The 17107-nt window shown below is 33.8% G+C and overlaps 1 protein-coding gene across 16 annotated transcripts in view; it reads right to left on the reverse strand.

The window, feature by feature from the left end:
• PPFIA2 (PTPRF interacting protein alpha 2) overlaps positions 1-17107 on the reverse strand; it is a 497227-nt gene that overhangs the window by 322335 nt on the left and 157785 nt on the right. For 3 of the 16 annotated variants that reach the window (XM_059186437.1, XM_059186439.1, XM_059186435.1), the window contains exon 1: positions 11939-12325. The exons of 12 other annotated variants lie outside the window; for them this stretch is intronic. In XM_059186437.1, the coding sequence (XP_059042420.1) occupies positions 11939-12019 (81 nt within the window). In that variant the 5' untranslated portion in view covers positions 12020-12325. Of the gene's footprint in view, positions 1-11938; positions 12326-17107 lie in introns of those variants that run through there. One more of the 16 variants, XM_059186436.1, reaches the window with a different exon arrangement.

The following is a 17107-nucleotide window of genomic DNA, read 5'->3' on the forward strand; positions in this document are numbered from 1 at the left end:
GATTTGGGGGCAAAAAAGGTAGAAAATGGAGAAAGGATGATACAGAGAGTTCTAGGAGTGGTAAGGAATATATAGATGGAATGGACACTACCTTATGTCTTAAAGGAAATCTAAAATCTGTTGAGCCCCACAGTTTGTCGATGGTGTACCTCAGTGCAGTAAGTGAGAGAGCTGTGGGACAGAGATTGGGCAAGCCAGGCAAAAGGCGAGGTATGATTCATGAAGTCCAGTTTGGGCCAACCAAACTTCCTCTCCTTTGAATTTAAATCCTGAATACAGGAAGGTAGGTTGTGTTAACCCATCTGGTGAGGACACTACCAGAAAAGACTACCCTTCAGTTCATTCTAGGATAAGGATGTAGAAAGCTTCTCTGATTCTACCATGTCTTCTCTCATGTCTCCAGGACAACTTCCTTGTCCACCCGATTTAAACTGCATCCTCCAACACTCCAACACTCCCTATCCCCTTTCTGTACTCTGTATTTCACCTTAGCATTTATCACCATCGAATGTACTACACAGCATCTTATTTATCTTACTACATCTTTCACCCCACTAAAATATAATCTTACTTTACTTGCTCACTCTTTATCCAGTGCCTGGAACAGAACTTGGCATACAGTAGGCTGCATGAATCAATAAAATCCTGATTCTTCTCTTTTTCCTTCAGTGTTTCCCATATCATTCTAAAACACTTTTCTTTTGACAAATAAAACTGGAATCTGCTTTCTGTCGCTTGCAAAAAAGCCTTAACTGAACTGTGTTTTTTAAATGTATGGAATGCTTTCAAATGTGGTTTCTCATATCAACCCTGAGAAACATATTAACAGCTTTCATTGTTTCAAAAGAGGAAATTGAATCACAATAAAATTCACTCACTTTTGCCTTTTCACATGTTTCAAGCTGCAGATACGAAACACAAAACTGCTTCTTATGCTCCTTGCATTTTGTACTCTGCCTTCTCATGAAAGCCCCCACTATAGAGTTCCCAGAGATATCTTTGATGACTGCCCACTGCACTATTTTATCACTGCAATAGGTGTAGACTCATTTTCTTTCTTTCTTTTTTTTTTTTTGCAAGATTTTATTTATTTATTTGACACAGAAAGAGATCACAAGTAGGCAGAGAGGCAGGCAGAGAGAGAGAGGGAAGCAGCTCCCTGCTGAGCAGGGATGCCCCCCCCCACCACCCGCCATGCACTGCTCTATCCCAGGACCCTGAGACCATGACCTGAGCCGAAGGCAGAGACTTAACCCACTGAGCCACCCAGGTGTCTTGTAGACTCATTGTCTATATGTGATTGAAACTGCTCCAGTTTTCACTCAGATTCATGTATTTCTGCAGTCTTCTCACCACACGTTGTGAACAATTAGAGTGTATTCAAACCAAAAGAATCTTTCTTTTGAGTGCAAGATATTGGGTCCCTCTTCCTTATTCTTTACCCCAGGCTACATAATGTCCACAATTTTCTCTATTTTTCCTTCTCAAGATCTATTTTTTTCATGGAATAAGTTATTTGGTAGCATTCCATATTATAATTTCTCTCTATATTTTTTGAAAATGTGGTACCCTAACTGGCTATATTAAATGAAATTAGACTAATGCAATGTGAAAAGTAAGGGTAATTTTCTAAATGTAATCTAGTCTACGGCATTTTATATGTATAAAAAAACAAATTCTTCTACCTTCTGTGTAACGTATAGTAAGTATGACTGTTCTCTGTCATTAACTACAATGTTTGATTTGCTCATATTTCCCTAAATACATCTTTTGTATTATATTTTAATCTTTTTGTTAGATATAGGTAAACATTAAAATAAGTTTGAGAATTACTTAATACTACAAAATATATTAACTTTACTCATTCATAATATTTTATGAGGTTAAAACATTTTCAAACCTTTAAGCAACATCTATTCATTCCACATATTTTTTTTTTGGAGTGCTTACTATATAGCAGGCATGATAAAATATCCTGGAAATGTATGTTAGATAAAATACATTTTCTTGGAATTTGTGTCTGCAGTGTGGTATTATAGAAGCATTAATCAAAGCATAATTTTTTGTTGGATTTCTTTTTTTTTCTTTTTAAAAAAGTAAACTATAATTTTAATTAAAAAATATTACTTCCTATGTTCATTACCTGAAGACTCAACTGTGTTCATTCAGTTCAACATAGCATTTAGGATTCCCCACTACCAATATATTTGCCATATCTGCCAATATTTCTTCCCATTATAATTTCCATTTAGGGAGACTGACACAAAAATTCACTTATTATACTGCTATAAACTTATGCTTCCAATCCCAGCTTGAGTCTTATTGTTGCTTGATAGCTGTTATCCCCAACACAGCCATTATTTCCAACCTTTCCTATTGTCCTAAAAAATATTACCTACTTATCCCACCTACTCTGGGTAAAACCATTAGGATGAGGCCATTGGAGATGAACCACCTCCACTTTCTTCCTTTCTTTCAAGCCTTTCGTTTTATCTCCTTACTCATCTTCATTTTTTCTTTCTTAGAAAATGAAGCATCTTCCTTTCAAGGCTCTTTAAGCTCTTCCTTTAACCTCATATTTCTTGATTTCTTAGCTTTCTCTGTCCTCTACCAATAAATATGTCCAGCATCAAAGAAAATATGCAGTTTGTTTCTTGTAATGCAATTTTTAAAATGAGAAGATTAAATATTGGACATTTAAGATTTAGTAAAACAAACCACCAGTCATTGCTCTTTTCAGAATGCCATGCTACTTCAGGATCCAAACTGTTCATACAAGCCTTTTAGCTGAAGAAGTATTTCCTCTTCTTGATCACCAGCACCAAAAGATACTGAATGACTGTGTCTCCATGTGCATCATTGAGTATTGGCCCAGGAGCAGCATAAGTAAACATACAGAGGCCGGGGGTCCACAGTATGTTTTAGAACTACAAGAAGATGAGTCACAGACATGGCTGGCATACATAAACTGAAAAATGATTTTTTCCACCTATGTTTGTGTAATAGAATTACTTTAAAATTCCTTACTAATTTCTTTTTTTTTTTTTAATGACTTTATTTACTTATCTGAGAGAGAATGAGAGAGAGAGAGAGCACATGATTCCAGGATCATGTCCTGAGCTGAAGGAAGTTGCTTAACCAACTGAGCTACCCAGGCATCCTAAAATTCTTTACTAATTTCTAAAGCAATTATTCTTTGTTGAAGTCTTTCTCAATGACACGTTTAGAATTAACCGACTCTCAGTACAAAGTCAGTGTATTGTGAGAGATTCTCTATGGTAATATTTATTTTGATCTGCTACCTCCTGAAACAATTGCTCCTCAAAATATTGACCACTTCTTAAATTATTAATAAGTGAAAAGAATGAATGAAGGAAATCTGTTTGCAACTATTTGAACTGCATTATGTTCTTGTTAAAACATTTGGTTCTTTATGCATTCAATATTTTAACATCTAAACAAAATGGTATTAAAACAAATAACATAGTTAAACAATGAAAAGGTATAATTCTTCAAATATTATAAATTTATATTATTTTATGACAACATCTTTTACAATTTCAAGCAAGGTTTCCTCTTTTAGCTTCTCTGTAACATGAATCAAAATACACCTGTGGCTTCTTGTAGGCCTAACATAACCAAAGATAGACCTTCCTAGAAAGAGCAGATTAATCCTGTGCTCAATATGAAAAACAAAAATTCAGGATAAAAGGAAATTATAATAGGTAACAGTGTAAAATTACACTGTAGTTCAGAGCTGTCACTTTTGCACTGATTATATCTGATAGAGAACCAATAATAAGTATAATGCTGTTTCCTATGAATCATCTGTATTTTTTTCACCAATATAACTGAAACTGAAATTTTAAGCTATAGGAACTAGGTTACATTCATTTATTTTTTAATGGCATATTCCATTTAACTTTGCCAACTCTAAGAACACATCATTTTGTGGAATTCTTTAAAAAATTGTACACTTTTTAGTATTGCTAAAATGCCTAATTATTTTTGAGATGCTCAGCAATTCTCAGACAGTTTTGTTGCCAATAATAGCACTGATTCTTCCTGGCTCCCAGGAACATAACTATTTTAGATCTTTAAATATTGTATAGGGCACCCAATATACAAAGTGAGATGCTCTCTTTTAATTTTTAGATATTTTAAATTTGATACTAAATTAGCCAGTTTCATAAACTGATGATTTGAAATCTACATTTGCATGTGTGCAAAACTGTAGATGATAATAAGCCATAATGAAAATGTAAGGTAAGTTTCAAAGTAAATTTACAAAATACATTTTGAAAATACAAAATGTATTCATAAAAGGAACCCAAGTATATTTTCAAAAGGATATGTAGTATCAATGCTCCAAAAGTTTACATTCTATAAACACAAAAGTATTTTATATAAAATTAAGATCTTGGAAAGTTAATGAAATATATTTTGATAAGCTCCTTTAAGTATTTAAAATGGTAAATAGAGTCTCTCAGCGTTAAAATTTTCTAAATTTAAAATAAGCCAAAAGGAAAAAGATCACTTATAAAATAAATTATGCTATTATTTGGAAAATATGTTAATAATTAAAACAACAAGGGCTAATCTTGATTGAGGACCATCTTTATCAGAAGGAAATACTTCACACAAGATTTCATAAATAATCTACCATTCATAATGACCTCAAGAGTTATTCTTTTATAATAGTCAAGTGAAGGGAAAACACAGAAATGATTCTATTTGCTTATAGTCACACTCCCATAAATGGTGGAACTTGGCTTTGAATCCTGTGTTTAATTTCAAAGGACATGATCTTAACTACTACGTAATTTTATTGCTACCAATATGGTAACACTGGAAAAGTTAACCATGAACTAAAACTAAAAGTAGATTTGGAAATAAAATTAATTAAATTTACAAGTCATAACAATACTATCTCTATGTACCTCTCAAGTCAAAGCATTTTTCTCTCTCTACTTTAGGGCACCAAATAATGTACTACTGTGGCTTTTGGATAACTTGAGGCAATTCCAAGATTTTTAAGTGCAGAAACTAGGTGTTTTGCTCACCATTATTAAAGTTTGGCATAATGGGAATTTTCAACAAGGTGTGTTAAATGATTTAATGAATTAACAGATGAGAATTAATTTTGGGCAGTCTCAAACATGAGTTCATTCATTCATTCAAAATATATAGACAACATCTGTTTGACAGACATTAGGCTAAGTGTCAATAAAAATATATAAATAGTTAACTAAAATACATCTCCAAGAGTTTACAGACCATTCTTAGAGATATGTGAAAAACTACAAGCAGTATAATAAATGGTACAAAAGACATACATTAATTACTTTATGGAAACGTAAGAAGAGGAGGATTTAACTCAAATTAAGGTTCAGAGATGACATTCAAAGAGGGGGTTTGAAGGGAATGTTAGCTATCAAAATGCATTTACAAAAGAAAGCAAACACAAAAATTCTAACTTGAATTGGGTTCAAGGGTGATATTCAAGGTTCGATTAGGAAAAAGCTTCCAAAACATGTTTATGAAATAAACCAAGCACACATAAATCAAACTGATGATACTTCTGGGTAGGTGAAAGTGTCCAAGGATTTTGTGTCCTGCCCCATCTGCCCCACTCTCTTCATTCTTTGCCAAGGTCATCTCATCCCTTTCCATAGCTGCCCCTCCACTGTAAGCAGATGCCTTCCACATTTATGTCTACTTCTCAGACCTCTCTCCTGAGAACCCAGCTTGTGTTTCCAACTTGTCTACTCAATCTGTCCAAAACGAAAATAAATATATTGTTTTTCAAAGCTGTTCCTCCTCCATTTCCCTCGCTCCCTCATTAGAAATTTTCGAGGTAATCTTGCCTCATCCTCTTTTGTGTCTTATATTTTGTAAGTTAATAAATTCTTTTGAATGTTATCTCTTACTAGCTTTTCCCTCATGCTTAACTTCTCTTGGCTCATCCTTGTCACCTCCAGTGTGGTTCCTGGACCCCAACTTTACTGCTTCTGCTGTTGCAGCTGCTGGTCATGGAGCCCTTACTAACTACTGGACACTGTACCTGGTGTGTGAAAGGCTTATCTCAGGAACACCCTGAATCATTTCCTTACTTCCAGTTGCCCTCCCCTCCAGACATTACCTGAAAAATGTAGCTATTTTAGCTAAATATAAGTGAAATGTATTTGTGGATCTCAGCCTGGGAATCTTACAAGCATCTATGTGTTCCTATGAGGAGGTCATTCTGTATCAGAATATCAGTAATGCCTATATGATGAGGAGGAGCAATATGCAAATTAATTCAATATCTATTTGCTAATCATGGCTGTACGCCAGGCACTCTGCTTGGTGCTAGTGATTTAACAGTGAAAAGAATGACACAATTTTTGGTCTCACAAAATATATAGTCCACCATATTTCCATTAAGCAGAAACCTCTGCAGGTCAAAGACTTATGATTTCCTATGTGAAGTTCCAAGGGCTATTCACTGATTCCCTTGGCTGGTCTCACAGGTTTAAAGATGTACAGGGCATCTTTAAACCAGCACAAGTGTGTATTTAGGAGAGCATTTCCCCTCAATTTCTCTTTTTGTCTTTCAGTGCAACTCCAAGATGGAAGTTTATTAACAATTTGGTTACTATAAAAATATCTTTCCAATTAGGAGGATGTTGTGTCAATAAAGATAAAATAAGGAGGTAGAACCAAATGAAAGCCTTAAATTAAACAACGCAATGAGGCAGCAGTACATTGTTTTGAAGTGGTGGAGTACATTCTTCTATATTTATAAATCAATAGATCATTGAGGTTGGAAATCCTGTAGCTTGGAATACTTTTGCTAATATATTTAATCATCAACACTACAGGCAGCAGAAAATAGGGGAGAACACAGCCTTTGAGGTTCCACAATCTCAAATTCAGACAGAAACTTCATCACTTACTCTCTGCATTATTAACAACTCTTTGAAAACCTTTTGTAAGCACCAGTTTTGTTTTGTTTGTTTGTTTGTTTTGTCAGTTTGAGTACCAGTCTTTTGTTTATTTTTAGCTATAATGCAGGGAAATCATAAAAATTCGTCTGAATTTTTTTGAAAGCTACTGAATTGTTCTCTCTGCTTTAGTCCTGTCACCAAACCATGGCACAATCTAATAGTCTAACTAAACAGCAAATCCAAGCCTGTCAATTCTCTCTGAAAAATCCCTAAATACCAAGACCAAGATCCCTGAGGATAACATGCAAATTTATCTTTTATTCTAGAGTTTGCACACTTCACTTTTAACCATTTCTCATCTTCAGTTTATGTTCCAGTTATACTAAACTTTGCCTTTCCCACACACCAGTTGGTACTTTTGAATGTGCTGGTCTACCTGCTTGAACCATCTCTTGCGTATCTCTACCACTCACAATCATGACTGCATACACCTGGATGCCAGAAAAAAATCTCAATTCTCTCCTTTGCCTGGGGACCTCTGCCTATATTACCATGTAACTCCAGAGCCACAGGGAGTCTTTCTTTTCTCTTTAAGGCTAATTTTCCTTTATTTCTTTTTTATTTTTTTTAAACATCTAACATGTGTCAAGAATTCTGCTAGATACTTACAGTGCATTTCAAAATTATCAACAGAATGTACTCCCAATAATAGAAAAATAACAGTGGACTCCTAGGTAGTACCAAAAGGATAGAATATTTTAAAGATCTGTTTCTTTGCTAAAAAGCCAGAATTACCTCAACTTCATTTGATAGCAAAGATATGATGCCCCATACTACATACCAGTAATATCCTTTTGAGTGAAATTCTTTTTGAGTGAAATTCTTCATGCAATTGAGATGTTCAGCTTGCCCTTTAGTGTTCTATATATTTCAGGTGCTAATCCTATTTGCTGAATGGGAAATCTAGATACCACTCAAATTTTAACTCTCTTGATAAAATATGAAAAAAAAAAAAGGAAAGGAAAAAGGAATGCAAAAGAGATATAAAGAAAAAATATCTCAAAGAGACTTTGTCTAGCTGCCATAAAAGCATATTTTAAAAATAATAAAATTAAAGATTTTCCTTGATTACTCATGTATCCATATTTGATTTTGAAGAATCCAACTGCAGTACACAAAAGCTTAGTATTAAATTGACCTTTATCTATCTTTAGATAATTTCTTTAATAATACATAGTTAGGCCTCACCAACTGTGTAGTCTGAAAAAAATATTTGTTGCTGATTGTTTTAAATTTTCACATTTTAACCATTTAGCTATCTCATATATCCCCCCAGCTTATTAAACAGAGATATTGGCAGTATCCATGATGTCCTAGGGACATAGATTAATAAAATGTTCTTGGGGACTAAAACAAAACATGATAAGGGCATCAGCAATGGTACAGATAGGCAAAGGAACAAAGAGAAGGCACTTCATACAGCCTGCAGAAATGAGGTGTCTGAGTAAAGGATCACAGAGGAGATGGCATTTGAGATGGGTCTTCAAGTTAAAAAACAAAACAAAACAAAACTGACCAATGGGCAGGTTGAGTGAAGAGGCAAAGACAGCAGAAGCATACAGACAACATTCTGGGAAAGCAAAACAAGTAAAGCAGTATGTCACATGTGCTCCAGACCATGAAGAGTTTTTTATGCCAAGCGAGAGAGATGGACTTTATCCTTTAAGGACAGGGGATACCTGAAGTATTTTAAACGTAAAACCAGGGATCGTTAGGTTGCCGTATTTTCTTTTCTGTGGGTCCCAGGAGCAACAAAGTCAACCACCCATACAGTCCTGGCAGTTAATGTTACTGATGCTAGGAGTAAATGGCAAAGAAATGTATTCTAAACAGAAAAAACTCCTCTGTGGATTCAACAGACAAAGTTGTTCCCATCAAAACTAAATTCCTTTGGCTGGAGGAAGCAGTTTGCAACCTTCATTTTGTTCTGTTTTGAATAACACCATGCTGTTTGCTTTATTGTTCATAAAACTTGCATAGAGCTCCAATGAATAAAACTAGTTAATATGGAATCAGGAAACATTAAGAGCCTCAGGGTGTATGTCTCTAGCAACTACTGACAAACTCATGAAACTTCAGGGCTGTGCGGATACAGTCTGAAAACTACTAGGTAAAGATATTAAAATCTCTAGGAAATGAGGGGTAGTGTGTTGGACACCAATACCTCTGGGAGTATTCATACATTAAGTCATGATTAGCCAATCTAGAGATTTAATAAAGCATATAGATGGCTTTATTTGCAAAAATATAAGTGAAATGATAATGGGGCATCATTTTTATGGACATAAAGTTAAGAAGAACTTACTACTTTCATATGTATAGTATATCTATTTAATTTTGTTTTAAAGAAGCTTTCCCATTTATACAAATTTGAGCACCATAAATTGGCAGTTCTGATGCATACAAACATGTTAATCAATTTTTTCTTCTATAGTGCTATTTAATCTCAATTTTTGCCTGGGCAACTACATTCTACAACATGATTTTTGGTGATAAATAATTCACTAAACATATAGTGCAGACTGAGTTTTGGCATCATCCAGGATCCACGAACCACTGAATTTAAAAAAAAAAGAAAGAAAGAAAAGAAAGGGCAGATACACGTATGCATAGGAATAAAGAAATGAGATCTCACATATAAGGGAATTAATTTAAGTGTTAGATAGTCTATACAAAAACCATATTTGCATGTGTATGTGCAAGTATGAATACATTTGAATAAATTAAAATGCAATGAAAGTCTTGTAATTAAAATATCCTTCAGCTTATTTTGTTGCCTTGTTACCTTTGAACTGTTCAGGTCAAATACATTTTAATTCTTACTCTTAAAATTTGGTAATGTAAAATCGCAACAAAAATGACAGGATAGTTTGAACATTTAATAAGAAGATGGAACTGAAACTCAACATTATTCATTCTAAGCTATCTTAAATGTTTTTGCATATGTTAACTTTCGTGCTAAAATAACTTTAAGAAAGTAAGCATTAAAATCTCAGCTCCTTGATGCAGAATCATTTCTGAGACGCATTTATGTCATTCCATAATGAGAACCACTTTTGAAATTTAACTCATCATTTTCAAAGACACATTTTTTTTTGAGAAATGGTCTATAACTTCTACAGCATCTCATTTCTTATAACAGTATTTCAACCAAAGAAAACATATTGCCTTAAAATAGGTTAACACATATAAAGAAGAAAAATAATCATGTCCAATTCTGCCCTTTGAAAAGAAAAGCCAAGAGTCAACTTTTATAAATCTTTACCTTCCATGCTTTAAAAATTATTTTGTTTTTCTTCCTTCTCTTCTACCACAAACAAAAACAAACAATAGCAACAAAAAGTTAAATATCCATTGCCTGTCATCATAAATGTCAGGAACAAATACCACTTTATGAATTCAAAATGTGGAATAGAGTTCATATTTATCAACCTTTCTATTTTACCAAATTCCTAGCTTTTACACGAATCATTATAACATCAGCAACAAAAAAGTGCTTAAAAATCATTCCACTGTGTTTTCAAAGACAATCACCTGCCAAGAAAGGTGTCAGCAAGATCTTTACTGAAGGAATTGTAAAAAGCCTGTGTCATGACTGAGCATATGGAATTTACTGACCCTTAAACTTGAAGAGACTGAACTAGAATACCTAATGTCAAAAGCTGCCCCAAAGAGCCAGACTACAGGATATTGTAAAGAGTGTTTATATCTCAGTGTACGAAGGAGAAAAAAAAAGTAATAATTCTGCAGAACAGCCCTGGGGCACTTGCATTTTGAGTCACTGCCACAATAAGCAGATCGCCACTGGGAAGTGAATATATTCTGAAACAGCACAGACTTGCACTATCAGTAGACATCGGTGTAAAGCAGGAGAGGCAACAGGATTAAAAATAGAAGTAGAAAAGCGGAGAGAGATGGAGTAATTATATTTGCTGCTTATAGTTTGCAAAGGCAAAAGACATTAATAAATCAGATGTGCATTTATTCAGAGCTCTCTTTTAAAACAATTCTGACTACCTCTACTGTATTAATTCTCTAGGTCTTTATGTATATTTTTCTCAGAACATTATAACTATATAGCTAAAATAAATAAGTGCTAGGCTGTTTCTTTTCACATAAAGTAAAACACACAGAGAGAAGAAGGTTCATTTTCCCTTTTCATGTAATGATGATATGAGTGAATTGCAAAGTAAACCTTAGTACTAAAAGATGCAGTTTGAGGAGAAAAATGAGGAAGAATCTAATTTAGTTTAGACTTAACCATTTTCTAGATTGATGGCTGATTTATTCACGGGGAACCGAAACACATTTAGTAGGTAACAGCTTGTAACTCACGTTTATATTTATATTATAAATCATTCTGACTTTTTGATAACACCAAATCTTCCATCTTAATGAGTTTCTACTTTACCTCAAATTGTAAAGTATAAATGTGGTATTTAAGCCTCTTATATTAGTGATTACTTATATACTGCATGTGTAACAAAATTAAATAATAGAAATTCTGTTCAACTATGTATGCAATATAAAATGTTTTTCTAAGCCCAGAGGAGACAGTTTTCAAAGTTCCATAATACGTCCCTTAGTTCTATTCTCCCTGTGATATGTAAGAGAAGTAACTCTGTAATGTCCACCATATGACAGCCATAAATAACAATATCAGGACACACATCTCATAAACCCTCAAAGATGATACAGTAGCAAATTTTAAAATCCCTGTGAAAATTAAGTGTTCATTATTATTTTGCTTGAATACAGAGAATCCTAATGCCATCCTATTTCCATATTTTTTAAAAAAATAGATTAAACTGGCATGCACATTATCCATTTCTTACATCCTCTTTAACACTTTCACACTTTGCAGTTTTCCTTTGCTTCTATTTCCCTTTATTGAAAGTTTGACTATACATTAACTTCCTAAGTAGTGAAGCCATTTAAAATACACTTACTTGAAAAGTGTAAAACCGGGTCCCATTAGGAGGATGCACTTTAGGGGAGCCAGAAACGGTGTTCATATCCGAGAAAATCATTTCTGATCACAGAGACAATATAATCCACAAGGTGCTACAGATGCAGAGCAGAGAGCTTAGCGTACAGATAAATCCGTGCATGCATTGAGGGAGGCTAGAGGGTAAAATGAAATCTGCCCCATCCTTCATAGATACACAGTGACAGCATTTTGAATCTTTCTCCTGCGTCTGAAATCTAAGCTGAAAGATTATCAGCCACTGACCTTTTGTGCAGCTAGTTCTTTAAAACATATAATTTTTTTTTTTTTTTTTAAATTAAAACACAGAAGGGGAAAAGCAAGAACCAACAATAAATGGAGCTTGTGCAGAATCTGGCAGTGCTGTGGACCTGCCCATCTGTTCTCAGTGATAATCACCTCCCTCCACCACAGTCTAGCAGAGTGATTATGCTAAATATCCTGGTTAACCAATAACATACAGTTTCATTTCAGGGAAGCGTGCACAGTGTAATTCAGAGGACCTCTTCTGACTAACCTGAAGCATGTTTCCTATGCTGCTTAAAGCCGTATTTAGTACAAATTCTTGTTCTATCACTCGTATTTCTGTATGTTTCCAAATCTCTTTGTTACTCCCAGTCTTTTCAACAAGATTTTAGACTTTTGTACAAATCCTTTTCATTTAAAACGAAGAGTTCTTTTTACATTTATAGATCAAAGCATATTATAGCTGGCTAGAACACAGAGGCTCCAGGCATATGATTCAGTAAAGCTATTTAATACTAGAAACATTATCAAGTAAAATGCATTAACTATTTCTACTTTTCTGAACTCTTAATGAACATCACAACATGGGCATAATTATTACTCTCCTTCCCTCATTTTAACACAAAAATCAGTAAGTTTCATAATTAATGACTAAGGAAGTCCAATACAGTTGTTTTTTAAAAAAAATCAAAACTTTATCTCTCATATATAAAAAACAAGAAATTAAAAAATCTTTTAGATACATGAAGATTTTTAACTCAGTATCTAAAAGCACTAACTGCAAAGATCTAGACTACACCGCAAATCATGTTCATTTTTTATGTCTTTTAACACAAAGTATTCAGTCTGTATAAAAGATCATATTCAGATGACTTTACACTTTTTAGAAGTAAAAATAAATGCTCCATTTACACATGGTTCAAAGGTGGAGACTTCAAGAGAACAGAGATGAGAATGAGCCAAAAGCAGTGTCTTTGTGAATGTATCTAAGATGGCATAGTTACACATAATTAAGAACCAGGAACCACCTGCTTTGAACCGGAAGCCTATAAAAAGAACATGATGGCGACAGGCTCTCAAAATTTAACTTATTATTCATTTATATCTTTATTCCAATTATGACTCAGATTTATAATATCAATGAGGAAGAAGCAGAAAAATGATTCTGGATTCCTTAGATAGGAGTCCCACATTCTGGTAAATTCAGCAAGTAGGTAGTTATTTACCCAGCAAACTGCTAAATAAACCAGAAGATAAGTCTTAAACAAATGTTTAATTTGAGAATAATTTTAAATTTATGGAAAACCTGGAGAGCTAGTAAAGAGAGTTCCCATATATCCCTCGCCCAATCTCCCTGCTAACATCTTACATTATTACGGTGCATTTGTCAAAACTAAATAATATTGGCACATTATTATCAAATAAACTCCAGACTTCACTTGGATTTCACTAGTCTTTCCATTAATGTCTCTTTTCTCTTCTAAGTTCCAATCCAGAGTATAATGTTTACTTAGTTTCCATGTCTCCCCAGTTCCTCTGATCTGTGACACCGTCTCAGCTTTTCCTAGTTTTTCATGATCTTGACAGTCTTTAGAGGACCATCAAGTACTGGCCAAGCATCCCCTAAGCTCTCCTGCTCCGATGCCTATATTAATTTTATTTGATGTTTCCCTCATGATTAGACTTGGGCTACGGGCTGTACATACCACAGGGGTAAAGTGTCCTTCTCATCATATGATATTAATGAAGTGACCTCATGACATCATTATGGGAGTACATGATATCCACATACAATACTAACCATCACTTGACAAGGTGGTGTTTGCCAGATTTCTCTACTGTAAAGTTACTATTTTTCCTTTCCATACTCTCTATCCATTGGAAGTTGGCCACTAAGTTTAGTAGATCCTCAAAGAGGTGACAGAAAGTGGTCAAATTAGGCTTTACTTTGTGGAGAAGGGTAGTGTTTATATGTATTAAATAGAATTCTTCTGTAGAGAAGATTTGCCTCATCTACAGTTATTTTTTCAATCATTTACTTGTATCAGATGGACTCATGTATATTTATTTTATACTTGGGGTTATAATACAACACAATATAATTTATTTTGATACTCAAATAGTCCCAGTTTTGGCCACAGAGAGTTCCTTTAGATTGGCTCCTGTTTCCCTTTGATGTGTTCCCATCCATTTGCTTTTTGAGCACTCAAATGACTGTTATGTTTTTACAATTTTTTTTCTCCTGTATAAATTACCTATTTGCTAAAACCATTAGTCACCTTAACTATACTCTACCACTGCAATTTGAGAAGTCACGTTTTATTTTTTCATGATTATTTAAGCAGCCATATTACTGTATTTTTCAAAATAATCTTTTTTTTCCCCCTTCTGGTTTTTTAGCCTGCATGGGATTCACTGATTCTCAAATTAAATAAAACAAATAAATATACATACTGGCTTTGGTAATCAGTGATCTATGTAAATTTTTTTTTTATTTTTTCCCCACTCAAAGATATATGTTAGGATCACATTTCCTCCTATGGTTAACGGGGCCATGTAAGTCATGCTCCTCAAAGAGCTATTAGTGGAAATAATGTCTCAAAAGCAACTGTGAAGGTTCTTGAGAACACAAGCTTTAAGGGAATTTTTTTTTTCCAAATGGATTATTATGATGCAAATAAAATCTCCATAAGTTTTATGCTTATCTGTTAAATGGTTCTGATATAATATAGACCAGAGAATTCACTAGATTTCTTGTTATTATTTAGAGAGGCCAATAAATCAAATATTTCTGGTATACTATTACATCTTCCTGGTATAATCTCACATATTTGCTGAATTTGCATCCTTGCTAAAGTAAGGAATTCTGAAGCTTTTGGCCAAGCAGAGTACAAGTTTTTCTTTTCCATAGTTTTTGTGAGGAGAAGGGAAAGAAGGCAGTATGAATTAATGTTGAAAGAAGCTGGAAGGAAAAACAGTATTAATATATAATTATTTTAAATACAATGCTTATTCTAAATGTTGTAGAAATTGTCAAAATACATATTCCTTCCCAAATTTTTGTTTTCTAAATGGGCTATATATGATAATGACAGTATGTCATTGTTCTGAGGGCTTATTTGAAGACAACTCAACTTTATTTCTCTGCCTGGTAGCAGTAGTGAAGGTGGTGTCCATGTCTGAAAATTGAAAGGATACGTCCATTGTGGCTATAGAAGTCTGGCACCATTTCTAGGCCACAGAGTAATAAATGTAAAAGATCCAGTCTCTGTCCTAAAATGAACTTTAAATTTGGTGGGAAGGACAACTACCAAGAGGTTGTAAGTAAGAGGTTGTCAACTACCAAGACAACTGAAATACAGCTTATTAAGTGCTAATGACTGACAACATAAAGGAGATTGTGTTCATCTCAAAAGCACCTAACTCAAGGGGTATTAAAGTGACGCTAGCAAGAGCAGGAGGTTGAAGACTATCTGAAGAGAAGGTTCAAAGCATGAAAAGATACAAGATGTCATGGAATGTTTGGGGAAATATGGCTGAAAACATTTCAGGGCATATGAGGTAACTGTGTTACCTGTGTTTTTTCATATGTAAACATTTTCTCAAGTGAAATTAGTAAAGAGACTTAATCTGGTTAACACCCTATTTCTCTGAAATCAAGTAAAGTTAGAACATTCTTCTCTCAAGAAATATATGAAATGTAGAGACATATTTTCATACTTTTGGTTAGTATATTTTGACATCTTTCTTAAATTTCCCAAATAGCTTTCCAAGATTTTTTGGCTTGTCAAGAAACTTCATTCTTAGTTTGACTGAGTTCAATTTATAATAAGACTATTTTAAGTATTAACTTGAAAGTAAAACTAAAGAATACAGTATTACTATGTGAAACAAAATTTAATAGGCTTATGGTAGCAGTCATTAGATTATGGGCAATGTCTACCAATCATATAAAGAGTAAATAATATGTCCATTTCAATTACTACACTCAGACCACCCCCAAAATCTCTCAAGGTATATCTTTTCTCAGGAGAGATAAATTAAGAATATGAACTCTAGAAAGTTTAAATCCAGCTGTCTCAACCACTTGAATTTTTACAGAAAGAAACTGAAGATGAAAAAGTAAAAGGATAACTCAATTACACTTTCTTAAAAATGGGTAAAATAAAATCCTGAAGCCAGACTCTTGTTCTTAAATTTACAGAGAAGATTCCCAGAAGTCATCTAATATACCCCTCAGCCTCTAAGAATAATTACTCCTAAGCCTTCTGAAATGTATGCTATCAGCTTGATTTTATAAAAACTTCAAAAAAAATACATTAGAGGCTACTATTTCATATACTATCAGAAAGATTCAGCTCACCTATTTTTCATAGCCCTTCACTATGACTTTTTAAACAAATAACTGTTAGATATAGTCTGCTTCAAGACAAGCAATTCAATACATCTTTTCTTTTGTTCATTTATGTGTATTGGATAAGAAATTTGAAAATTTGTTAGAGTGATAAGAATTTGAAGAATTAAAGAAATATACTGAAAGGGCTGTTCATTTGCTCTTAGTTCCTGATAAACCCTCAGAGGGGAAAGAAAATGCCATATTGGACAAAAAAGAGTAAGGAGAGAGAGAGAAAAATGAAGGGAGGAAGGAGGAGAGGAGAAAAAGGAGGAGAGATATCACTACAATTTACACCATCACACTATAGGATAACAAAGCGTTTTCTAGCCAAGCATTCAGTTAGAAGTCATGCCAGATGGAGTGAAATTTGCAGTCCAGATGGGCAATACATCCCAGAGATCCATATGGATGGCATGTGGAAGCTAGTTAGGTACACACTGTCAGCTAGATTATCTATCTTATCTATCTACTAAATATATATTTGTATTT

Source organism: Mustela lutreola, chromosome 8, assembly GCF_030435805.1.
Source record: "Mustela lutreola isolate mMusLut2 chromosome 8, mMusLut2.pri, whole genome shotgun sequence".
NCBI lineage: Eukaryota > Metazoa > Chordata > Mammalia > Carnivora > Mustelidae > Mustela > Mustela lutreola.